This window comes from Topomyia yanbarensis, chromosome 2 (assembly GCF_030247195.1).
Source record: "Topomyia yanbarensis strain Yona2022 chromosome 2, ASM3024719v1, whole genome shotgun sequence".
Classification (NCBI taxonomy): Eukaryota; Metazoa; Arthropoda; class Insecta; order Diptera; family Culicidae; genus Topomyia; species Topomyia yanbarensis.
This window is the reverse complement of record NC_080671.1, coordinates 157371860-157398506: the sequence shown is the minus strand read 5'-3', so window position 1 is coordinate 157398506 and position 26647 is coordinate 157371860. Positions and strand designations below refer to the sequence as shown.

At 31.8% G+C, this 26647-nt stretch overlaps 1 protein-coding gene across 1 annotated transcript in view; it reads right to left on the bottom strand.

Moving 5' to 3' along the window:
- LOC131681859 (uncharacterized) overlaps positions 1 to 21076 on the bottom strand; it is a 75568-nt gene extending 54492 nt beyond the window's left edge. The window contains exons 1-2 of the mRNA XM_058962923.1: positions 20942 to 21076; positions 20070 to 20228 (exon numbers count right to left, since the gene is read on the bottom strand). Of these exons, the coding sequence (XP_058818906.1) occupies positions 20070 to 20148 (79 nt within the window). The 5' untranslated portion in view covers positions 20149 to 20228; positions 20942 to 21076. The remainder of the gene's footprint in view (positions 1 to 20069; positions 20229 to 20941) is intronic.
- Positions 21077 to 26647: the final 5571 nt, after the last annotated feature.

Genomic DNA, 26647 nt, shown 5'->3' with positions numbered 1-26647 from the left:
TTATGAGAAGAGCTTTCAGGTCAGCTCGTAGTGCATATAAGAAATGTCTTAGATCTGCAGAACGGGCTGGCTGGCAAAACCTATGCACTAATGTCTCTAGTCTGAACGAGGCTAGCAGGTTAAATAAAATTCTATCCAAATCGAATGATTTTCAGATGAACTCCTTAAAAACCAGAGATGGTGTTTATGTGACGGACGAAAAAGATGTTCTTAATTGTCTCTTAGACACACACTTTCCAGATCTCACTCTGGCGATTCGGACTCGTGGGCGTTAGAACGCACATTGGTTTCCACTGAATCGGTCAATTGGGCAGTTGACAGCTTTGCTCCATACAAATCACCCGGAAAAGATGGAATATTTCCCGTGCTACTGCAAAAGGGATTTGATATTCTTAAACATGTATTGTAAAACATTATGCTTTCCAGTCTTGCTACCGGGTATATGCCGAAAGCATGGCGAGAAATAACTGTTAGATTTATTCCCAAAGGGAGGCGCTCAAGCTATGAAGAAGCCAAGAATTTTAGGGCTACCAGCTTAAGTTCTTTTCTTCTGAAAGCTTTGGAACGGATAATCGATCATCACATCAGGAACGTTAGTTTAGTTGAATGTCCACTGCACAAAATGCAACATGCATATCAGTGTGAAAATCCACGATCACTCTGCTTCACGATGTTGTTTACAACATTGAGAAAGCCTTCTCGCTCAAGCAATCTAGCTTGGGTGTATTCCTAGATATTGAGGGTGCTTTTGACAATTTGTCCTTCCAGTCCATTCTGGAAGCGACGCGCGGTCATGGGATACCTGCATGTATCTCGGGTTGGATAAACGAAATGCTTAGTAACCGCATACTTTGCTCTTCACTGCGACAGGCTGAGATACGGAAGTTGAGTATTTGCGGTTGTCCTCAGGGCGGCGTTCTGTCACCTTTGTTATGGAACTTGGTAGCCGACGGCTTGTTGAAGAAACTCAATGAGCTTGGATTTCCAACCTAAGGGTTTGCTGACGATTACCAAATACTAATTACTGGATTTTGCATCGGAACAATCTTTGACTTAATGCAACAGGCATTAAGAGCTGTCAAACAGTGGTGTCGACAAGTTAAATTATCAGTTAACCCAAGCAAAACTTCAATTGTTCTTTTCACGAAGAAGCGAATAACAACCGGTGTTCGTCCCTTGCAGTTCTTCGATTCTGAGCTACTATGTGCAGATCAAGTCCAATACGTTGGAGTTATATTGCATTCCAAACTGAATTGGTCTGCTCACATTGAGTTCAGAGTCAAGAAAGCGTGCATGGCCTTCGGGCAGTGCAGACGAACTTTTGGATAGTCCTGGGGTCTCAAACCTAAATACATCTACTGGATTTACACGACAATTGTACGTCCAATACTGTCATACGGATGCCTTGTGTGCTGGCAGAGGGGAGAGGTGATGACAGTCCAGTCAAAGCTAAACCATCTGCAAAGAATGGCGCTCACGGCGTTGGCTGGTGCTTTCACCATGACTCCGACTGCTGCTCTTGAGGCACTTCTAAATATCAAACCATTACACATACACCTCAAACAAGAAGCATTATCATGTGCATACAGACTGCAGGTTACTGGGCTTTGGAACAGTAAACATGTTGATCTTGCTACCAATCATACACGATTGTGGTCACAAATTGTTACAAGGGGTGAAGATATTCTTGTTCCCAGCGATATTACACTCACACGTAGTTTTCCTTACAGGACATTCCATGTGAAGATTCCCTCTCGAGAGGAGTGGATGTCTGGCTTTATGGAAAGACAACAACAAACGCAAGTGGTCTGTTACACTGACGGTTCTCTGATGGAGGGACGTGCTGGTGCTGGTGTCTACTGTCGTGAAATGAGATTGAAACAATCTCACTCACTAGGTAGATACTGTACTGTATTCCAAGCAGAAATCTTTGCGATTATGTGCGGGGTACAATCGGCCCTTCAACTGAGTTTATCCGGCAGAGTTATAAACTTCTGCTCCGATAGTCAGGCTGCAATCAAGGCCCTTAGCTCAGACAAATCTCGGTCCAAGCTAGTGATCGCCTGCCGAACCCAAATCGAAGAACTAAGCATTGTCAACACTGTCTACCTTGTCTGGGTGCCCGGATATTGCGGTATTACTGGAATGTGAATTGACTGACGAATTGGCCAGGGCAGGTTCAGCGATTGACTTCGTTTCGACAAGTTGGATAAGGGAAAAAATACGGTCCTGGGCTTCGTCCGAGCACCGCAATTATTGGAGAAATCTACAAACGTGTCGCCAAACAAAGGCGATTCTAGAACAACCGTGCCCAGTTATTTCGAAAAATCTTCCACAGTTTTCGAAGCTCCACTGCGGCATGCTGACCAGGGCTTTAACCGGCCACAGCAAACTCAAATATCACATGGCAACTATTCAGCACGCTGAGTCTTTTTCATGTGATCTTTGTGAATCCGACTACGGAACCTCACATCATTTGATATGCAACTGTCCAGCGGTAGCGCAATTGCGATTTCAAGTCTTCAGTCGTCCTTATATAGACGAAACCATGTTTGGACGACTGAGACTCAGACATACTAAAGTTTCTTATTCAATGTGGTAAAGAGCTTTAGGCTTATTCGCAGGCAAGTTGAACTACTTGTGAGTTTAACTTACCTGTTGTTTATTTTTGTTTTTGTGCTGTTATTTTTCCCACCCTTCCAATTCTACTTCCCCACACCTCCTTGTCCTTTCCTTCCGCTCAGGAAATTATGAAAACACACGGCAAGGCATAAATCCCCGACTACATACGGGGAACGTGCCATTTAAGTCAATATATTCTGATTCCTGATTTCTGATAGATGAAAAGTAAACAAAGGTCAAACAAATAATTAATCTTTGACAAAATAATCAGTTTATATTCACAAGTGTTATAATTCATATTTTTGTTTGCATTGTGGCAGAAAGAGAATATAGATATATCTCTGTAATGCATCCATGCAGATTGGATCGATTTTATTTGCTAACAAAATTTCTACGATTTTATGAATAAAATAATAAGTACATTAAAACAGAAATGAAAGTTTTAAACATCCTAGCAATATAGCACCCTGTAACTATTTGTGCCATTTATACGCAATTGAAGCATATGCCAATATTCGAAACAAATATATATTGATCACCGTTGCGTTCGAAATCAATTTCAAAATATTTTGTATTTAGATGTTTTATGTGAGTTTATTATTATTGGAACAATGCACATATTTAAACTCTATTGTTTAATCTTAGCTTAGGGTATTTGTGGAGCTAATTTGTAAGCTGTTGCAATCTGATTCAATTTGTTAACCACGAGTGTAAATATGAAAATTCATAAAATACTACATTTTACGATCTATATGCGATTATCATTTATTTGGATCAATATCCTAAAATATAAATATCCTTTCTTTATTTATTTACTTTCTTTGATGTGAGATACGATAGATATATAGGGAATAATTCGTAAAAATATGCTATAGATTTATATTAACGAATTTCATAACGGTACGCAAAAAGAGATTAATCAAAATAATTCTTTTTGCAGTTCTGTTTCTAATTCTCAAAAAACAACTTTGATGTATCCTATATTTCCCCCTAAGGAGAAAAATTGGGTGAACACCAAAATTTTTCACCAGGGGCGAAAATTTTTGTTGAAACCAGTCCTTGCACACGAAGTGCACAAATCCTAATTTAATAAAGTCATGGGTGCGTTTCGACTTCGTCTCATCAGAAACCGACACTAACTTTTTGTTGGAATAGATTAGCGCCGGCTTGACGCTAAGTCCCTAAAACTAAAACACACTTTGTGTTTCAATCGAACAACTGGTCTAACGTGATGTACCGTCCGAGCAGAAGTTCCGTTTATGTCGATTTAGCTTAAACAGAATAACATTAGAATTATATAAGATCCATAATTGGCTAAAACGTTATTTTGCTATTTTGCTAATAACAGTGCATACTATCGAGAACGTTATGGAGTTGTATTGTTATTCGCTAGCCACTCCAAGGACTGAGAGAGCTTCTCCAACATTATATTTAGTAATCAGACAGTTCAAATCTGACTGTATCAAATTAAATCATATGCTTATAGAAAAATAATGGAAGCTTACCTCTTTGGAAATGTTTGTATTAATTGCTGTTCTGCAGCACATGAAAAATGCCAAATACAATTATATATCAGGGTAAGAGATTTTTCCAAAAGAGATTCCTCTAACTCGAAAAGAGGCAAATAACTAAGTTTAAAATCTATATAATCAAAAATAAAAAATATATTTGTTTGCTTCAGATAATTACGTGCTCCTTGGAATAGAAATCTGACATTTTAACCTGGTGGGGCTTATTATACCATCCTACCCAACTACTCCACTAACCATGCATATAGAATTTCGTAGACCTACTTTGCTGAAAATGAAGTGATTCAAATTATCAGCACGATTACCTAATCAAGCCTGAATTGTCAAAAGTTCAGTAATTGAGCTGAAAATTTGACAATTTCAAAAGCTGATTTTCAGCGAAGTAAATCTGTGCAGTGGGTTAAATCCAAATTGCGACGGCGCCGGTGGTTGAGTGGTAAGCGTGACCGCCACTTATTCCAGTTGGCCTGGGTTCAATTCCAGCCGAAGTCGTTGAGATTTTTCTGAGGTGAAAAAAATCGGTGGTCACGTCTTCCTTCGGAAGGGAAGTAAAACCGTTGGTTCCTGGTCCGGATCGATATCTAGTCCAGATAGTGGAGTCACCTCTCTGGCGTCGGTAAAGAAGAAGTAGAATCCAATTTCTATACTAACTAACAAATATCCTCCTCCCGTGATACTTGTGGAGTGCGTAGTAGTATATACGGCCTCTAGCAAAAGCAAGTATCGGACTAACCAGTCCTTCCCTTTCCTTCCGCGATCTACGATCGGGCCCGGCCGGCGCCAGTTATGATGAATAAATACTTTAGGACTACCAGGATTTGCACATTGAAAGATGTTTCGCTACTCCCAAGCATAATTATCTACTAAATCCCTGTGCAACTTCAGCTAGTCCAGATCGATAACGAAGTAGCAACCAGGGGTGGTCGCACAAGGTCAAGCTCCAAGCTCAATGGGTTAAATCCCAATTACTGAGCTTTCAACATCTTGGATTGCTAAAACGTTCAATCCAACGAAATTTTGCTGACGTCATGCGAAAATTGAGAAAGCGTCAAATACCAGTTACAAAATAATAAATTACAATTAAATTCATCCTATAGTGTGCGATCTGTCTGATAATGAATTGACAATTATAACCTTACAAATTGAACCTGACACTGGATGCAGACAGTGAATCTTCAGCAGGCACCTCGACAAAATGCGGTGTAAATCATAACTCAAAATTTCCTGAACCAATCGTTCGGGAATTTTGTACAGTTCTTCTTCTTTACATCAATGCCCAGGTAACTGGAAGAGCTTGTTGCAAAATGCTTAATATTATTCTTTTCACAATAACATGTTAATCGTTTGTTGTCAAAATCGGACTGTTGCTTCAAAGTGCTACGCAAAATTCGAAAATCAACCAAAAAATAAATACCGTAAACTGGGGTGACTTTGATCGTCGCGGTGACTTTGATCGTCGCGGTGACTTTGATCACTCAAAACTTTTTTCGTAGATTGCTTATACAACCAAAATAGTCTACCCAATAATTTAAATTTGAAGTGAGTTGTACTCTAAACTTAAAAAATACTTAGATACACTTTTTGGGTATATTGTTTAATTTTTGGGTACACTGGAACAAATCCAAACGTTAATTCTGTTTGCTTCAAACCACTTAAAATCCATGTGATGTTATCACGCGCACCTATACCTTCTATTATCGTTTAGCAATAAAAGTATCAACAATACAATACTTATCCCCTTCGTCTAAGTTTATAACTACAGAAGGTGACACTATTCTTCAAGCGCCCAATATGTTCCACAAAAAGTAGACTTCTCATACTGACGCCTCCTCGAGCACACGGAATGATGATTGGGATAAAGTAAGATTAAATAAACATTTTGGAGCTTTAATTTCATTATTTCACAACAAACATTAATTTTGAATAATAAAACCTAAAAAAATCATCTAACAATATTAAAATATCACATGAATTTTATTATCACAACCAATAATACTCATAAGTATTGGACTTGAAATCTATTCCCTAAAACCAATAACATTAAACGACAGTTCATATAAAATTATGTGATTTTTCCAATGAATGTAATCAAAACCATATCTCGCATATCTATGTGATTTACTCATAAAAGTTATGCGAAAAGCTACATGGAAAATAATTATATGTATTTTCAGATAAGTTTTACGTGATTGTTGGGTTCAGATTTTTAGTGGTACACACGATATCCCTGCAACCGATGAGCCGATTGAACAGATTTTTAACAGATCTTGAATGAAAGAGCTCGCACACAAATTAGTTATGGAAATGGCGGTACTTTCTTAAAAATCGATGAGTTTTTCTTTCAAAACTTGGGAGTTTGTAGAGATATTATGCTTAACGCAAACGCTATTTCAAATAAGAAATGTTTCTAGAGCTTCTGCAGAAATATTTGGCGGTCATCGAATGCATATTTCGTCTAATTTGTTATATCGGAACTGTTTTATCGTGAATTTTGCATGCTCGAATTTTTTTTTAATTCGTTTATTTGGCATGGCTCAAGGCGTTAGCTTCACGGAGCCATGGGTCTTTTATATATTTACATGATGTAAACAATAAAAATAATAAACAATTAATGCTAAGATCGATCCCGTACGCGAAGATCCGTTTCCGTTTCGAGGAAATATTTGCATCGCATGGGGGTCATTTGTATCTCTGTCGTCTTCGCACATGCCCGGGTCATCATCGGGGTTACTGCCTTGATGTTCGCGATCAGGTGTTGTAACTTCTTTCCCTTTCGGGTCACGAGCGTGAACCCTCCGTCATTGAGTTGTGGTACATGACGCGGATTTCGCAGTTGTCATTATCGCTTGAACAGTAGCCACAAATTTGGCAATCGTTTGTGGCTCAGGGTTGCTATTGGAGACTGAGTGTTGGTATTTCTTTCTGTAGATGAGCTTTTCTTAGCGGTTTCTGGGCAGGGTTGTCCGTAATGTGCCGTTTGTTCACAGAATTGCCACGTGTTAGTTTGTCCTTGATATGTACATAGAGTTCGCTATATAATGGTATCATCCCCTTCTGTTGTGTATTGCAGGAAAAGGTACTGTACCGCATTCTCACCACAAAAACACCATTTGAAATACCTGGAAAGTAGTTCCTCCACGTATCCTCCGTAATGGATTCCGCTTCTTCGAAATACGACATGAATCTTTTAATGGCCACTTTGCAAGTACATGGTGCCAAATCATGTAAATTAACTTCCACGTTTCCGTTATCCATATACACAGGGATCTTGATTTTTGCGGTGTCACAATCCAGAACGTGTTTCATGTTGTTTTGCGAAATGAATCTTTTTGCCTGGGCGAATTTGTTGAACGTTATCAGCACCGCGTGTCTGACGTGCTCCAACTGGATGAAACTGACGTCTGAAAACCGAAGCTGCATTTTCTCCTGCAGCAAATGTTCCACATCACCAATACTCGGTCTTATGTGGAAAGACCGGAAGTCAATGGCCACCGTGTTAGCCCGAAGAATCACATTTTGTTGTAGAAACTCAGTCATCTTAATCATCATCTTAATAGTAACGGTTCCCTTTGTTCTTCAGACAAAGCACACAAGAAAAAAGCAACTGCTTGCGCTGGCTTGGGTTACAGCAGTGAGCACACTGGTATTGTGACTGATGCCTTTGGTGGTTGAGAATAGACTGACATGCTCGGATATTAAATTTTTTGGATGTATGAAAAGAAATACATAACGCTGTATCTGTTCAGTATCATGCGCATCCAAACTCTTTGAATGTCTCTTTCAAGGATGCTGGCAGAATTTTTGAAGGGATAAGAAATAGCAATCCAGATAGTCGCCCGTAACAGGAAATCGATGGTAGACTTCATCCATCACTCCACAGTTCGTCCATTATCTGCTTAAGTTTGATTCATACTTAATTCGGAATGATGCTGATCCTACTGTGACGGAAATTGATTCCATATATCACACTACCCTGAAGCAGCAAAATCTTTTCACAAAAGATTACCAAAAAAGGTGCCTTGCATTAAATTTATCACATCCCATCGAAATGTTTTGATACGAATTCCAATTTTGAACAATAACTCCAGGAGCTGCGTTTAATATACATATCGTCTCAATCGTAATCGTAATTACCAAAATTTAGCTTATACATATAGTCAAAAAATCACCAAAAGCAGTTGATGTGGTGTAAACTGAATGAAGAGTTATCAAATGATTAAATGTTACGTAGGCCAACAAATCGACATCTTCTGATAACTGCTTTTAGGACATGCAATCAAACGGGTTTGAAAACTTTTTAATTTATTCTTTTGTTTTCAAGAAAATCATTCACTTTTTATTTTTCGTCTGTATTCCCAGGATCCCGGGATTTTCAGGGAAATTTATTGTTTATTTCCTGAATCCCGGAAGGCTGAAAACCGTCGGGAAATGGAAGCTCTAATGTACACTTCAAAACAAGTTTTCGACATGGCACCTGACTGAATAGACAAACAATCTCTGTATCGAAAAAAATTAAAGAATTCATTTTTTTCGATAATACTTTACACAGTCCCCTCTTAAGTTCCGACACAATTTAGGCGATTCTTCTGAATTCATTTTGCCACGACATCTGTCCAGTCTCAGCTTGCACAACTCTTTCATACCCTGTACATATCGGTTCTATCATTAAGAATTAAACGACAATTTGTTCTGCAGCGGGAATGCAAATCGTTCAAGATATGCTAGAAAATTATGAATTTCAAAACAATATTAGCAAGCTTCGACATCATTAAAATAACGATCAAAATGAGAATATTTGTAGCAAGTTGTTTGAAATTTCATATTTAAAAGTGTTACTTAGGTATTATGGCATGGCTTTATTTACAATCTTTCATTTAATCTTTGTTTTGAACTCTTTCGAAAGCTGTAAAAATAGAAACAAACTTTCACTTGCTTATTGTGTTCTTTGTGAGAAGATATAAGTAGAAAAGGGTACGAGTTGTGATTATATATTCTTTTCTTTTCCTATTGTTAAAATAACTAAAAAATTGTGGGCAAATTAAACAGCTTCACTCATTTTGATAGCCATAAGTAAACCAACAAACAAAAACAGTTTTTATTTATTGCGGCTCTGCATCCAATTATAATATTTCGTTTGCCGGTTTGTTTCAAAATGATTCGACTTCTGCTAACCTGCAATCAAACTCTTCGATGTGGCGTTTTGAAATGACCGTGTAGCACCTTCTAGATAGGACGATAAAGAATATCAAAAACTGGCATTTAAAACTCGATTACACCTGTTTTTTGTACGGGATGAAACTTGCTTACTTGCGCTCATATGGTTTATGTGCAACATGGACCATAATATTGTACATGTAGGTCGAAAAGTTGATTCAAATTATTGAGATCTATGCAAGAGGAACATGGCGGCTTTTTACACTGTTTTCGTTGGGCTTCAGGATGCAGCCATTTCTGCAAATCAAAGATTATACCGTGTGGCGGCTTCAGGATGCAGCCATTTCTGCAAATCAAAGATTATACCGTGTGGCGGTACCAACTAGATTGAAGCTTACCGCTAGTATTGTACTGCTAGTGGCTACATGGTACGAAATTTGTAACTATATGAATGAAATTAACAAGGAAGTTAAATAAGGCCTGGACACAGAATTAGCACATATTTAAAAATTGCTGTTAATTTTGATCTAGATCAAGACTAATCGTTCATAGCTGTGTAGTATTTAGTAGGGAAACATTTTTGCCTGAAAACAGTCTCTAGACAACAGAGGCCGCTTTCAACCAGCTTACAATATCGGGTAAATGACCAACAGGTTAAAACCCATAATAAACAAATTACAATTACAGCTTACAATATCGCTCCATTAGAATTAACAGCTCACTGACTTCAATCCATGATCATTCAGATTCTTTGAGATCCAGAGATCATTCAGATTCTTGGTTCTACGTCAATCCACAGATTTTATATTAGATTTAAGTCTGGGTCATGAAAGAACATTAACCATCTGATCAGAACGCCACTGTTTAACGAACCGAGATGTATGCTTAGGGTCATTATCGTGCAAAAATGTTCAACATATAGATCAGTAGATGGCTCCATATGAATCTACAATATTTGCTTATACTGAAGCTGATCCATTCTGCCATAATTGTTTACGATTTGCACTATACTATGCCATGATAAAGCATGCTCAATGCAACCGCCATCGTGTTGTATTGATTTTATGGTGCCTATACTATATTGTATATTGAACCCAATACTTGAACACCACAATAAGGTATTGAGGACCCTCACATAAGAGGTAAAATACCTGAAATAATAACTGAGACATGTGCTACGAACAACTAGTTGATAATGAAACGAGTTATTTTAATACCTGTATACCCGAGCAGAAGAAACTGCGGAATACTAAATTTAGGTATCAATACCAACGACTTTTTACCACAATATGGTATTAATGAGCTCTACATAAGAGGTAAAATACCAAAAAAATAATAACACAGACATGTTCTACAAATAACTATTTGATAATGAAACGAGTTATTATAATACCTGAATAATAATAAAATATTTTTCAACCTTCCAATAATAAAATTCACTCTATGGAGGTATTCAATAAGGTATTGGTTTGGTATTTGTAAAAATAACTGGAATACATAAATAATAATAAAATAAAGTATTATACCTCATTGAGGTATTAAGCAGGTACTGAAAAAAGTTTCTTCAATACCTGCTCAATACCTCAATGAGGTATAATAATCAATTAATACTAAGTTTTGGTATGAATACCAAAAAATAGTATGATCGGATTATTGCCCAGTTATTTTCTCCTGGTCGGGTAATCACAAAACCTTTTCAACCTTTCAATAACAAAATTCAATAAGGTATTAATTTGGTATTTGCAAAACTCACTGGAATACATAAATAATACTAAAATAAAGTATTATACCTCATTGAGGTATTAAGCAGGTATTGAAGAAAATTTCTTCAATACCTGCTTAATAGCTCAATGAGGTATCAATACTAATCAGTCATTAAATCATAGTTTGGATAAATGAGAAAGGCACAATTGCACCACTAGGTGGATTAAAACAGGTTTTTATTTGTTCTTTGGCATTAGGATTAGCGATAATAATGCAAATCAAAGATACTACTGTGAGGTCACTTTTAGAAAAAGTTGATATCGAGGTAAAGTTTGAACTACGCAATTTCAGTTCTTAGTTCTCAGTCGTGTAGGACATTTGAGTAAACGCTATTGGGAGTATGAACTTCAAATTGATTTAAAAAATTGATTTTTTGGCTCAAAACAACATACATAACCCCTTTTGGAAAATTCAGTTTTCCCTACAGAATGCATTGATTGAGAATTCAGATGTGTTATTAACACAGCATTAGCAATAATTCGTTTGTATATTTATTTGATGGCCAATTTTCCGCTTTTCGATTGATTTGGTTTAGCTTTTGAAATTTATAGCACTGATGTTGTCCTATGCTGATTTAAGTATTAAGTATTAAGTATTAAGTATTACGTATTAAGTATTAAGTATTAAGTATTAAGTATTAAGTATTAAGCATTAAGTATTAAGCATTAAGTATTAAGTATTAAGTATTAAGTATTAAGTATTAAGTATTAAGTATTAAGTATTAAGTATTAAGTATTAAGTATTAAGTATTAAGTATTAAGTATTAAGTATTAAGTATTAAGTATTAAGTATTAAGTATTAAGTATTAAGTATTAAGTATTAAGTATTAAGTATTAAGTATTAAGTATTAAGTATTAAGTATTAAGTATTAAGTATTAAGTATTAAGTATTAAGTATTAAGTATTAAGTATTAAGTATTAAGTATTAAGTATTAAGTATTAAGTATTAAGTATTAAGTATTAAGTATTAAGTATTAAGTATTAAGTATTAAGTATTAAGTATTAAGTATTAAGTATTAAGTATTAAGTATTAAGTATTAAGTATTAAGTATTAAGTATTAAGTATTAAGTATTAAGTATTAAGTATTAAGTATTAAGTATTAAGTATTAAGTATTAAGTATTAAGTATTAAGTATTAAGTATTAAGTATTAAGTATTAAGTATTAAGTATTAAGTATTAAGTATTAAGTATTAAGTATTAAGTATTAAGTATTAAGTATTAAGTATTAAGTATTAAGTATTAAGTATTAAGTATTAAGTATTAAGTATTAAGTATTAAGTATTAAGTATTAAGTATTAAGTATTAAGTATTAAGTATTAAGTATTAAGTATTAAGTATTAAGTATTAAGTATTAAGTATTAAGTATTAAGTATTAAGTATTAAGTATTAAGTATTAAGTATTAAGTATTAAGTATTAAGTATTAAGTATTAAGTATTAAGTATTAAGTATTAAGTATTAAGTATTAAGTATTAAGTATTAAGTATTAAGTATTAAGTATTAAGTATTAAGTATTAAGTATTAAGTATTAAGTATTAAGTATTAAGTATTAAGTATTAAGTATTAAGTATTAAGTATTAAGTATTAAGTATTAAGTATTAAGTATTAAGTATTAAGTATTAAGTATTAAGTATTAAGTATTAAGTATTAAGTATTAAGTATTAAGTATTAAGTATTAAGTATTAAGTATTAAGTATTAAGTATTAAGTATTAAGTATTAAGTATTAAGTATTAAGTATTAAGTATTAAGTATTAAGTATTAAGTATTAAGTATTAAGTATTAAGTATTAAGTATTAAGTATTAAGTATTAAGTATTAAGTATTAAGTATTAAGTATTAAGTATTAAGTATTAAGTATTAAGTATTAAGTATTAAGTATTAAGTATTAAGTATTAAGTATTAAGTATTAAGTATTAAGTATTAAGTATTAAGTATTAAGTATTAAGTATTAAGTATTAAGTATTAAGTATTAAGTATTAAGTATTAAGTATTAAGTATTAAGTATTAAGTATTAAGTATTAAGTATTAAGTATTAAGTATTAAGTATTAAGTATTAAGTATTAAGTATTAAGTATTAAGTATTAAGTATTAAGTATTAAGTATTAAGTATTAAGTATTAAGTATTAAGTATTAAGTATTAAGTATTAAGTATTAAGTATTAAGTATTAAGTATTAAGTATTAAGTATTAAGTATTAAGTATTAAGTATTAAGTATTAAGTATTAAGTATTAAGTATTAAGTATTAAGTATTAAGTATTAAGTATTAAGTATTAAGTATTAAGTATTAAGTATTAAGTATTAAGTATTAAGTATTAAGTATTAAGTATTAAGTATTAAGTATTAAGTATTAAGTATTAAGTATTAAGTATTAAGTATTAAGTATTAAGTATTAAGTATTAAGTATTAAGTATTAAGTATTAAGTATTAAGTATTAAGTATTAAGTATTAAGTATTAAGTATTAAGTATTAAGTATTAAGTATTAAGTATTAAGTATTAAGTATTAAGTATTAAGTATTAAGTATTAAGTATTAAGTATTAAGTATTAAGTATTAAGTATTAAGTATTAAGTATTAAGTATTAAGTATTAAGTATTAAGTATTAAGTATTAAGTATTAAGTATTAAGTATTAAGTATTAAGTATTAAGTATTAAGTATTAAGTATTAAGTATTAAGTATTAAGTATTAAGTATTAAGTATTAAGTATTAAGTATTAAGTATTAAGTATTAAGTATTAAGTATTAAGTATTAAGTATTAAGTATTAAGTATTAAGTATTAAGTATTAAGTATTAAGTATTAAGTATTAAGTATTAAGTATTAAGTATTAAGTATTAAGTATTAAGTATTAAGTATTAAGTATTAAGTATTAAGTATTAAGTATTAAGTATTAAGTATTAAGTATTAAGTATTAAGTATTAAGTATTAAGTATTAAGTATTAAGTATTAAGTATTAAGTATTAAGTATTAAGTATTAAGTATTAAGTATTAAGTATTAAGTATTAAGTATTAAGTATTAAGTATTAAGTATTAAGTATTAAGTATTAAGTATTAAGTATTAAGTATTAAGTATTAAGTATTAAGTATTAAGTATTAAGTATTAAGTATTAAGTATTAAGTATTAAGTATTAAGTATTAAGTATTAAGTATTAAGTATTAAGTATTAAGTATTAAGTATTAAGTATTAAGTATTAAGTATTAAGTATTAAGTATTAAGTATTAAGTATTAAGTATTAAGTATTAAGTATTAAGTATTAAGTATTAAGTATTAAGTATTAAGTATTAAGTATTAAGTATTAAGTATTAAGTATTAAGTATTAAGTATTAAGTATTAAGTATTAAGTATTAAGTATTAAGTATTAAGTATTAAGTATTAAGTATTAAGTATTAAGTATTAAGTATTAAGTATTAAGTATTAAGTATTAAGTATTAAGTATTAAGTATTAAGTATTAAGTATTAAGTATTAAGTATTAAGTATTAAGTATTAAGTATTAAGTATTAAGTATTAAGTATTAAGTATTAAGTATTAAGTATTAAGTATTAAGTATTAAGTATTAAGTATTAAGTATTAAGTATTAAGTATTAAGTATTAAGTATTAAGTATTAAGTATTAAGTATTAAGTATTAAGTATTAAGTATTAAGTATTAAGTATTAAGTATTAAGTATTAAGTATTAAGTATTAAGTATTAAGTATTAAGTATTAAGTATTAAGTATTAAGTATTAAGTATTAAGTATTAAGTATTAAGTATTAAGTATTAAGTATTAAGTATTAAGTATTAAGTATTAAGTATTAAGTATTAAGTATTAAGTATTAAGTATTAAGTATTAAGTATTAAGTATTAAGTATTAAGTATTAAGTATTAAGTATTAAGTATTAAGTATTAAGTATTAAGTATTAAGTATTAAGTATTAAGTATTAAGTATTAAGTATTAAGTATTAAGTATTAAGTATTAAGTATTAAGTATTAAGTATTAAGTATTAAGTATTAAGTATTAAGTATTAAGTATTAAGTATTAAGTATTAAGTATTAAGTATTAAGTATTAAGTATTAAGTATTAAGTATTAAGTATTAAGTATTAAGTATTAAGTATTAAGTATTAAGTATTAAGTATTAAGTATTAAGTATTAAGTATTAAGTATTAAGTATTAAGTATTAAGTATTAAGTATTAAGTATTAAGTATTAAGTATTAAGTATTAAGTATTAAGTATTAAGTATTAAGTATTAAGTATTAAGTATTAAGTATTAAGTATTAAGTATTAAGTATTAAGTATTAAGTATTAAGTATTAAGTATTAAGTATTAAGTATTAAGTATTAAGTATTAAGTATTAAGTATTAAGTATTAAGTATTAAGTATTAAGTATTAAGTATTAAGTATTAAGTATTAAGTATTAAGTATTAAGTATTAAGTATTAAGTATTAAGTATTAAGTATTAAGTATTAAGTATTAAGTATTAAGTATTAAGTATTAAGTATTAAGTATTAAGTATTAAGTATTAAGTATTAAGTATTAAGTATTAAGTATTAAGTATTAAGTATTAAGTATTAAGTATTAAGTATTAAGTATTAAGTATTAAGTATTAAGTATTAAGTATTAAGTATTAAGTATTAAGTATTAAGTATTAAGTATTAAGTATTAAGTATTAAGTATTAAGTATTAAGTATTAAGTATTAAGTATTAAGTATTAAGTATTAAGTATTAAGTATTAAGTATTAAGTATTAAGTATTAAGTATTAAGTATTAAGTATTAAGTATTAAGTATTAAGTATTAAGTATTAAGTATTAAGTATTAAGTATTAAGTATTAAGTATTAAGTATTAAGTATTAAGTATTAAGTATTAAGTATTAAGTATTAAGTATTAAGTATTAAGTATTAAGTATTAAGTATTAAGTATTAAGTATTAAGTATTAAGTATTAAGTATTAAGTATTAAGTATTAAGTATTAAGTATTAAGTATTAAGTATTAAGTATTAAGTATTAAGTATTAAGTATTAAGTATTAAGTATTAAGTATTAAGTATTAAGTATTAAGTATTAAGTATTAAGTATTAAGTATTAAGTATTAAGTATTAAGTATTAAGTATTAAGTATTAAGTATTAAGTATTAAGTATTAAGTATTAAGTATTAAGTATTAAGTATTAAGTATTAAGTATTAAGTATTAAGTATTAAGTATTAAGTATTAAGTATTAAGTATTAAGTATTAAGTATTAAGTATTAAGTATTAAGTATTAAGTATTAAGTATTAAGTATTAAGTATTAAGTATTAAGTATTAAGTATTAAGTATTAAGTATTAAGTATTAAGTATTAAGTATTAAGTATTAAGTATTAAGTATTAAGTATTAAGTATTAAGTATTAAGTATTAAGTATTAAGTATTAAGTATTAAGTATTAAGTATTAAGTATTAAGTATTAAGTATTAAGTATTAAGTATTAAGTATTAAGTATTAAGTATTAAGTATTAAGTATTAAGTATTAAGTATTAAGTATTAAGTATTAAGTATTAAGTATTAAGTATTAAGTATTAAGTATTAAGTATTAAGTATTAAGTATTAAGTATTAAGTATTAAGTATTAAGTATTAAGTATTAAGTATTAAGTATTAAGTATTAAGTATTAAGTATTAAGTATTAAGTATTAAGTATTAAGTATTAAGTATTAAGTATTAAGTATTAAGTATTAAGTATTAAGTATTAAGTATTAAGTATTAAGTATTAAGTATTAAGTATTAAGTATTAAGTATTAAGTATTAAGTATTAAGTATTAAGTATTAAGTATTAAGTATTAAGTATTAAGTATTAAGTATTAAGTATTAAGTATTAAGTATTAAGTATTAAGTATTAAGTATTAAGTATTAAGTATTAAGTATTAAGTATTAAGTATTAAGTATTAAGTATTAAGTATTAAGTATTAAGTATTAAGTATTAAGTATTAAGTATTAAGTATTAAGTATTAAGTATTAAGTATTAAGTATTAAGTATTAAGTATTAAGTATTAAGTATTAAGTATTAAGTATTAAGTATTAAGTATTAAGTATTAAGTATTAAGTATTAAGTATTAAGTATTAAGTATTAAGTATTAAGTATTAAGTATTAAGTATTAAGTATTAAGTATTAAGTATTAAGTATTAAGTATTAAGTATTAAGTATTAAGTATTAAGTATTAAGTATTAAGTATTAAGTATTAAGTATTAAGTATTAAGTATTAAGTATTAAGTATTAAGTATTAAGTATTAAGTATTAAGTATTAAGTATTAAGTATTAAGTATTAAGTATTAAGTATTAAGTATTAAGTATTAAGTATTAAGTATTAAGTATTAAGTATTAAGTATTAAGTACTAGCTAATACCCATCGCGCGTTGCTGCGACACTCTGCAAAATAGGAGGAAAATACAATTTGTTCTAAAGCGCCATCTGGCGGGCAGATAATCTCCAACTAATAGCACACAAACACGCCCCATACCAAATACCTACTGTGTGCAAATTTTTACGGAAATCGGTTAAGCCGTTTGGGAGTCTATAAATCATATACATACAAACTTTGACTTTTATATATATAGATTAAGTATTAAGTATTATGTCACCAGTGACATTGGTAGGATGAGGAATTGGTGGAATTACTTTCCAAGACCGTGACTGAAGATGTGCTACTTTTTTGCGTGACTTCGCGTAAGATTAGGGGTTTGCTCAGAAGCACAAATTGTGTTTTCTTTTGGTGGTGCTAGAGTCAATCCGGCGCTAGCTTAGTCCTGTCACTAAGTTAGTATCTAATACTAATAAGAGTAACTTGAAGCGCCTTTCCAATAACTAATTTAATTATAGGTTTTCTGCCATTTACGCACAAAAGTGGTTTAAAACAATTTTCTTCCTAGTAGAGAAAAAATAGTTACCAAAATAGATCTTTACCAAATTTTCCTCCTTAGGGTGAAATATAGCATAGAAAAAATAGTGTTTCACTCAAAATTTTCTACGCCAAGGAGCAATATAGCATAGTGCATATTGCATTGGCTTGGCTTTGACAAGGGGTTTGCTCAGAAGCACAAATTGTGTTTTCGGCAATACGGCGCTAACTAAGTCCTGTCACTAAGTTAATTCTGATGAGAGGAACTCGAAACGCCTCTCCAATAACTAAGTTAATGTACTACAAAGTTTCTCGACAGGAGATAAAAATACACGCATTTGAAAGTGTCCCATTGTTAAATGATCTAGCTTTAATAAGTAGTATCTAGGTTCTGTCGATTTCTTTGACGCGTGCTAACTTGGAATTGTACTAAAATATTCAAGTTTTTCACATCCGAATTATTCCAAACTAACAGTTTCTATTATAGTATATATTTCTCAATTAATTATAAATGATTATGAAAGGGAGAATTTCAGAAACTTGATGAATTAAATTTACGGGTATAAAAACAAAAGTCTGAGTATAAAAATTAAGCGTTAAGTACAATGTTAGGTTGTTGTTTTAGAAACTACAACAAAATTTTATTTTTTTGCTCAGAATATTTGAAAAAATATGCAAATATTCTTGAAATTGTCCCTAGGTAATATATTTGTTATATGTATTTCTATGTATGTTTTATTTGTTTGGCTTAGAATTGTCTATTTCATTTCAGAATTCACTGAAAATTGTCTAGGTATTTGCCACAACGTGAGTACCATAAATGGTAGTTTTGCACTACATCGATTACAACTGACTATGTATCCTGGAATAACTTAATCTTTAAAATTGAAAATATTTTTGTTGTACATACATTTACTTGTGCATTGTGCGATCAATGTGTTATATTCTTGCAATACAAAACTACACCGTAGCGGTTGATGTGAGGTATTGACGTACCCATTCGTCTATTTGTGGGTACAAGAACAGTTACAAAGATGCCGCACTAAAGAGAGGTGATGTGACATTTGAAAGCACTTCTCCAGATATGATGTTCTTAACGGTATTCGAGTGATGGGAGTGCGACAAACCCTATCAATAACTACCAGACCCGACGATATCAAATTATAAGTCCAAGCTACGTACACCAGATCACAAGTTAGAACTTTTAGGCAGACGGCTTATCCACAAAGCCGTATACATGGACTTCTAAAAATCATCTAGTACAGTAGGATTCCGTTTTTGGCAACAATATATTAAATTCCATAAAAACTGCATGGGTGCGCTGTCTACAAACACTTCTGACTATCCAGAGATGATCATAAACACATAACAATAGTTGCGATTTGTGTTTACTTATACTGCGTCATTCTACTCATGAGTGTATCATTTGACTGCGGTTATTACTGGACAAACTTCTAGAGGTGATGACATTTTGATTATCGCCAAGTTTTAACTCTAGGTTAGATATTTTCTTAATCAAAAGTTTGGCATGGCCCCGAAAACTAATTTTTTTCAGGACCGGTATTTCACTTATTTTGAGGCTGTGCTAATGCAAGACTTAGTCAACGCGAGGCAGGACACAACGTCCTGTAGATGCGCAATATTGAACTCGAAACCAGTATTACGGTACCTAAAATATGTAGGTATTCCCAGGATTTTCAATATCGGTACTGCTCGTACCACAACCCTAATAGAAACAATGCTTTGCTTATTGTTAAAAAATCAGGATAATGCAATGCACCATGACACCAAATTTAATGAATTAAATAAAGTGGTATAAAAAAATAATAAACTGATTCGCTTGTTGATCAATGATGATTGATTTCTAAAATATTAGCATATTGAAGTAGGGAAATGCAAACATCGTTTTACAGTTTGTGGTCGAATAAAGAAGGAAACCGGCCTTCCATGCCCCTCCCTGGGGCCGTCAGTGATTGTAGATGTCATAAGATTGAAAATTAATACAACATGACAACTCAATTTTCATCTAACGCTAAAGCCAGAATAGAGACTTGCGAAATATATACTCAACACAAAACCTGGCAGAGGTCGTCAGTAATGAGTAATCAGGATATAATGATGATTCAAATTCTAAAAGGGTTTATAAAAAAATGTACACTTACTTCTTTTCTGTGCAACTGTCCTGCTGAAACATATCACTATTAGCATAAAGAACACCAATGAATATTTCAGCTTCTCCATTTTGAGAATCCGTTCACTATTATTACAACTGTGTAAAACTACAAGCACATTAGCTCATCCTCAATCCTCGACGATGGCGCCTGTTGAAAAATTCATTCATTCAGTAGGTGATAAAGCTATAGCCGCATTTCGCTTGGTTATTCTTCGAGTGAAATAAATATATTTTCAGAATTGATTTTTAAACCACATAACACATCACAAACTGATTTGCTTATCATTGACACGCTTGCCACGTGCAACGTATTTTCCTCTTCTTAACACATTCACTTCCATGAGAGACAATTAATCATTCCTTCGTTTGCACGTTTCATTGATAATTCGCTATGAACGTCGCATCGTGTCGACGTTCTCTTGCTTATCGCCTTGACTTTCTATTGGAATTTTGAATCCTGTGAGCTTGAATGTGGCGGATATGCTACACACTAAAATGTATTCTTCGTACACAATCGATGCGAATCCAATATCCGATACAAATCACAATTCAATACATAATTCAAACCAAACAATACATTTTGAAATTACATATACTTCAATTTTGAGTGTAGATATTTATTTGCGCAGTACTTCAGAATGTTCCAGAACTTTTTTGTAAAACTTGTTTTTCTTCCTATTTCAGGACTAAAATAATTATTCAATTGCTATCCGAATAATGGAGTTATTCGAATTAACTCTTAAAACAATTTTTGAAATAACTACTGATTACGTAATACACTTGCTCCACGTTGTCCCACGTTTCTGGCTTTGATCTGCTTAAACCAAAACAATTCGATTTTCTGCAGGGCTGGCTGTATACCTAGAGATCATTTACTGCACCGCACGATACCCGGTATCCCTCAAGAGCTGGATAATTTCTTAAGTGCCACTTAATCCACTTGAGCCACCAGTTAAGAAGACAAGAGCCTGATGAGAACACAACCGAATCGAACCGAATATAAGACCGAACTGGCAAAATTGTAGGGTCTTTTGCCTCATCCGGCAGATAATGATTAGCTCGTTATCATCGAACCAATGTCAAAGGTCTTGTGTACATACAATCTCAGCATTCTCATCCTCGAAACTGCTGCCACTGATTAAGAGGATGAACCGAGAGACCAATCTGTTTGAGAGTGGTATGATTCAGTCTACGTTGACACCGAAGCACATGGCTTTGGGTTCATCGAGTTTATTGGCTTCCCAGCGAGAACTTCAATAAATAAATGCGAAAAGCAAAACAAAACTACATACAGCAAAGGGATGTAGTCATCCACTGTTATTTTGTTGGTCTTTTGCAAAAGATACGAGATGTCTTTATTTACCAAGATCGGCCTTTGAAATAGAACCGTCTCATATAAAAGGACATGAACGAAGCCGAGTTTGAGAAAAAAATATTTTACTTATTTTTCAAATACAAAAAAATGCCTGATCAAATTTAATTTAAAAAACACACTGCACATTGCGCTAAGAAAAAAAAATTTAAAAAAATGAAATTTCACCTACTAGAGGACGTAATAACAATCAAAACATATCCTTGCCCGATGAAAAGGGAGGGGGTTCAGAAAGAGCAACTGCCCCGGTTCTTTCTGAGGGTCCACATTGTTACCAAAAATAAAACATGATAGATGGAGGTTGGCAGAAAATTCTATATTGATTTCTATTCTATCCTATTCTGACCCTTGTACAGCCAGTATTGAAAAGCATCCTGAAAAACACAACAGTTATTCTTTAGTGTTTTGCTTGTCAACATTAATATTTGAAGCATATTATAATATGTCGCGAGTATTGAAACGGTCAGGCCTACTGTGCAGAGTTGCGTTTAAAGATGTTTCAAAATTATACGGCAATTAATTTATTCATTAAATGAATAATTTAACTAACGAATCGTTTTGAATCTTGAATGAGGAAGAAAGGAGGACAACCGTACCGACCGTTTCAGTTTATAGGTGGTTAGGATATATCCTTGGGAAAGACTTGGCTAAGAAGGTTAATGTCACTCGTTTGGTCCTTCGGGATGGGGCAGAGGTATTTACACTATTCTCTGGCTAATCAGCCTAGATTAAAGCGCCATTACTCGCTCTGGCAATCCATTTTGTTTCTTTCCAATCAATCACAAATATTAGGTTACAGCGATTGCAATTCATGCAATCATCATGCAATTAATTTTGAAATGTAACAGATACACTTCCTCTAATTTCATGCTGGACGCACTAGAATGGATCTCTGTGAAGCAAAGGGTCTATTAGGATTGATGTACCAATAGTCGCATATTTAAGGAAATCTTTTGTTAAAAAATTGATAAAAAGATCTACGGGCGATGTTAGTATGTTAAACGAAAGCTTTCAACCCGTATTTCATAAGAAATATATACAGAATGAATGCTAACCAATTTATGGATTTAAAACCGCTTGTACCATTGTTGTACCACCAGGAACACATGTACCAATTGTGGTGCAATTGCTAATTTCAGTTTCTATTGTTGCAAACCCATTGATTTCTTATGGGACATGCAACTATAGGTACATTAAAACAACTATAAGTGCAAGGTAGCTCAAAATTCAAAGAAAATTAATGTTGTAAATCGTTATTCGCTCAAAATTTAAGGATAACAGTTTTATCGCCCAATGATATTATTGTGATCAAATAATAAATATTTGGTGAAGGTTGGTACCTGGCTTTAGAGTATAACCCACTACTGCAACTATTGGTACACCTCAACTATAGGAGCACCCACCCTACTTGACAATAGCGTTCATTTTTTTTTAAATTTTTCCCTGGGTTAGTGGTAGGCAAGTTTCACTAAAGGGGTCCAATGTCGATGATACAACTCGCCTGGATTGTGCACTGCCGCTAGGTTCATCGCCCTAGCAGGTGATAGTGCCAATTTCTTGGTCAGGTGGGAGGAATCCTACATAATATTATCGGAAACGGAAGCCATTGAGTTCAATTCACGATTCTTTCAAGTATCCTCTCGGAATGAAAACTTTTGTTGATGGACCCTATCGGAAAATTTGAAATGCATCTGGCTACGTTTCTTTGAAGGAAAGGTTATATCTGCAAACAAAACCAGTCCGTTGTTTCGATAACTAGTATCACCCATCTTCTCTAAGAACTGCACCCACGGACGCCGCTTCATATTCAGGAAAGGACCAGCAAACCTCACTGCAGCATTGACATGAAACCCCTATTTCTGATTACAGCTATGGCCCAATATAAATTCCAAGGCCAATAAACAACAAAAAACGAGACTCTAGAAGACCTTACGGCATGGAAGCAGGAATCCAATGGATCGATTTCTGGTTCCAGTCGCTTAATGCCACACGGCATTTAGGCTGATTTGGTCCGGAACAAAAGTGTTATTAACCTACTAGTGGTCACTATTCCCTTGCCAAATTTTTAATTAAATGATTGAACAAAACAAACTTGAAGAACAATCGATAACATCGATAACGAAAAAGATAGAAGATGTAACTATAGAACGGGCTCACCAGTTATAAATATAAGGTCTAAATTAATTTCACTCCGCTACCATCACTTGAGACCGTACTATTCCAGTAGCGAAGCTCCCTGCTCGTATTACTCCTAGTTTCCTCAGTCGTCACCGAAAGATATTTTCACTTTTACCAAAAATTATTTTTTCCGAAATTTAAACTTTTCACCGAAAAACAAATTGACGACAGTGAAATTTTTTCGCACCCAACGCACATGGTTACTATGATCAATCTTAGGGGAGACTGAGGAGACTTGATCCCCGGGGAGACTTGATCCCATCATTGTAACTCAAAGGCGGATCAGAATACATTAATCGAATATACTAGAAAGTTGCACAGCTTTATCTAAACATAAGTTTGTTTAACACAAAAAAATACATTGGACATGTGTTACCGAATTTTTACCGATTCAAGGAAAAAAAACTTAGAAGAACTGAAGAAAATTTATTTTCTAAATTTTTAAACTTTTATACAATTGATAAAGTCACCCACTACATACTATACTTTTGCGTACAGAATTACAGGAGAATGTCAATTTTATGAATACGTTATGATTGAGCTGATTTTTTTGTTCAACTATACTTGTACTAAAGTTTGCTGAAATAGATGCTATGGGTTCACTTGATCCCTTCAAATTTGTGGAGATTTGATCCCCTTCGCCATGCTTCATACACACCACTGAAAATAACCAAATTCACACCAGAACATTTGAAGTCATTGTTACCATAAAATAACAAAAAATACTGTCAAAAATGAACGCTTCATCGTACAGAAACTTGACTGTAATTGTTTACTACAGTATACGTAGCAACCATGCATCCCACATTTGACGTTCCTCAACCATAATAACGACAGCTTTCAAATAATTGCACAGAGATTTGGGGAATTCGTAAAAAAAACTTGTGAGAGATGCGTAATATGTAGTAACAAAAATAGTAATATGTAATCACAACAATTTAATCAATACCACAATACATTTATAACATTGAATGGGGTTAGGTACCTATTTTTGTCCTATTAGGAAGGGTACCACATTATTTCATTATTAATTTTATTATTTCAGCTTCTTTGCTTTTTTATTAGGAGCCATTTTTTATTTCGATTATAGAGGTTTTAGCCTTAAGGTCATTCGGCTCTTATTAAGAGCCAATATAGTAACAAAATTGTCTTGAGAATGGTGAAAATCTTCTGTTTGAGCGCAGTAAAAACTCTAATCGAGTACCCCAATTATCGCAACACTATTTGAGCCAATGCGTTGAGCAAAGATGGCAGACGCTGCTCTAACCAAAGGCTTCAGATGGGTAGGATGATAATAGAAAAAGGGTAAAAATAGGCCTATTACCCTACATGCTCTTTTAAACACGTTTTCAAAAAATAATCAAGTGTCCCCAAATTAGGGATCGAGTCTCCACTAATCAAAGAATTTTCCAGTTTTTTGTTGTTTTCCAAAAATGCTCATAGCTCATGTCCAGTATAATATTTCCATGTTATTTTTTTATGATTATCAGTCAACCCTAGAAACAATATAAAACTACAAAAAATACATAGTTTTTGTATCACTCCACGGAGTAGGAGTGAAAAATAAAAAGGGGATCAAGTCTCCTCAGTCTCCCCTATTCTCAAAGGAAGAAAATTCTATATTGATACAAAAAAGGAAAAAACATCAATCCACGAATAATATTTCAAATATTGTGAAATTATTCTCCTGAAAATTCAAAAAAAAAACAGGAGAAGAGTTACATGAAAGTGAAAATCATTGCATGAAAAATGCATGAATATTATAACACAATAAATCCGAGAATAACATTCTATGTTATTCTCGGATTTTAGTCAAACCTACGTAAATTTTTAAAAAAGTTTTCAATCCTTCAAAACTTATTAAAACGAGGTGTGCAGCAGTATTGGGTATATTAATGTTTTTTGCAGAATTGCTAGTTGACTTATTCAAAAGTTATAAATTTGACCAAGGCCTGGGGAGACTTGACCAAGAGAATTTTGAAAAATTAGAACAAAAAATAATGGCACAAAACATGCTGTAATTTTTTTTTTTATATTGTCCAAATCATTAGGTACAGTAAAAAATATAAAAGGTTGGCATTTCATAAATTTGGATTTTTTAATGCATTTCCTTTTGGGGATTTTACCTGCTTACATAGCATGTTCACACAGCACAAGATCAGCGATATAACTGCTAATTTTGTTTACTAGTACTATAAATATATAGGTGATGGGATTTTTTGTGATGTGATTAGCATTAACAGTAGGTACCACAGAAGAGTAAATCTCAGAAATTTTGTATCTTTCTTCAGCTCTTGGCACTTGGTCATGTCTCCCCATAAAATTTTTGTCAAGACTCTCCAGCATTGGTTCTTGCGTTCAATGTCGTGCAAATTTTAGTAGGGTAGACGAGCCCTTATTCATCTCATTAGTCGAGATATCACACTCTTTCGCGGATAACTCGGCTTTCAGTGATTGGAATGCTCTTAAATCGGTATCAACATCTTTGCTTCGTTCCTAAGAAGCAGTACAATAAAAAATCTCGCCCGGAAAATGTAAAATACTCCCGTTTGAGCGAAGCGAAAAGTCGAGTTCAACGCACCCTTATTCGTCCTACCATTTGAGCCAATGCGTTGAATAGAGAGAGCAGATACTGCTCTAACTAATGTGTTCAAATGGGTAGGATGAATAGAGGTGCTAAGATGAATTAGGGCACAGTAACCCTAATAGCTATTTCAATATACTGATTTATATGAATTTTACTACTTCATAAGAAGTAACATGGTATATTAGTTCTTTAAACAAATAATTACTGGAGTAGCTATTAGGGTGGGGCATTGTTATATGGAAAAACGTAATCGTAAGGGGCCGTTCATAAACCACGTAGACTCATAGGGGGGACGGGGGGGTCTGGCAAAAGTCTACGTTTGTCTACGAGGGGGGAGGGAGGAGTCTTTGAAAATACGTAGACTTTTATTTTTCTATTCAGTATTTATGCAGAAACTTCAGAGCACTATTGAGGTAACTACTCGTTAAGC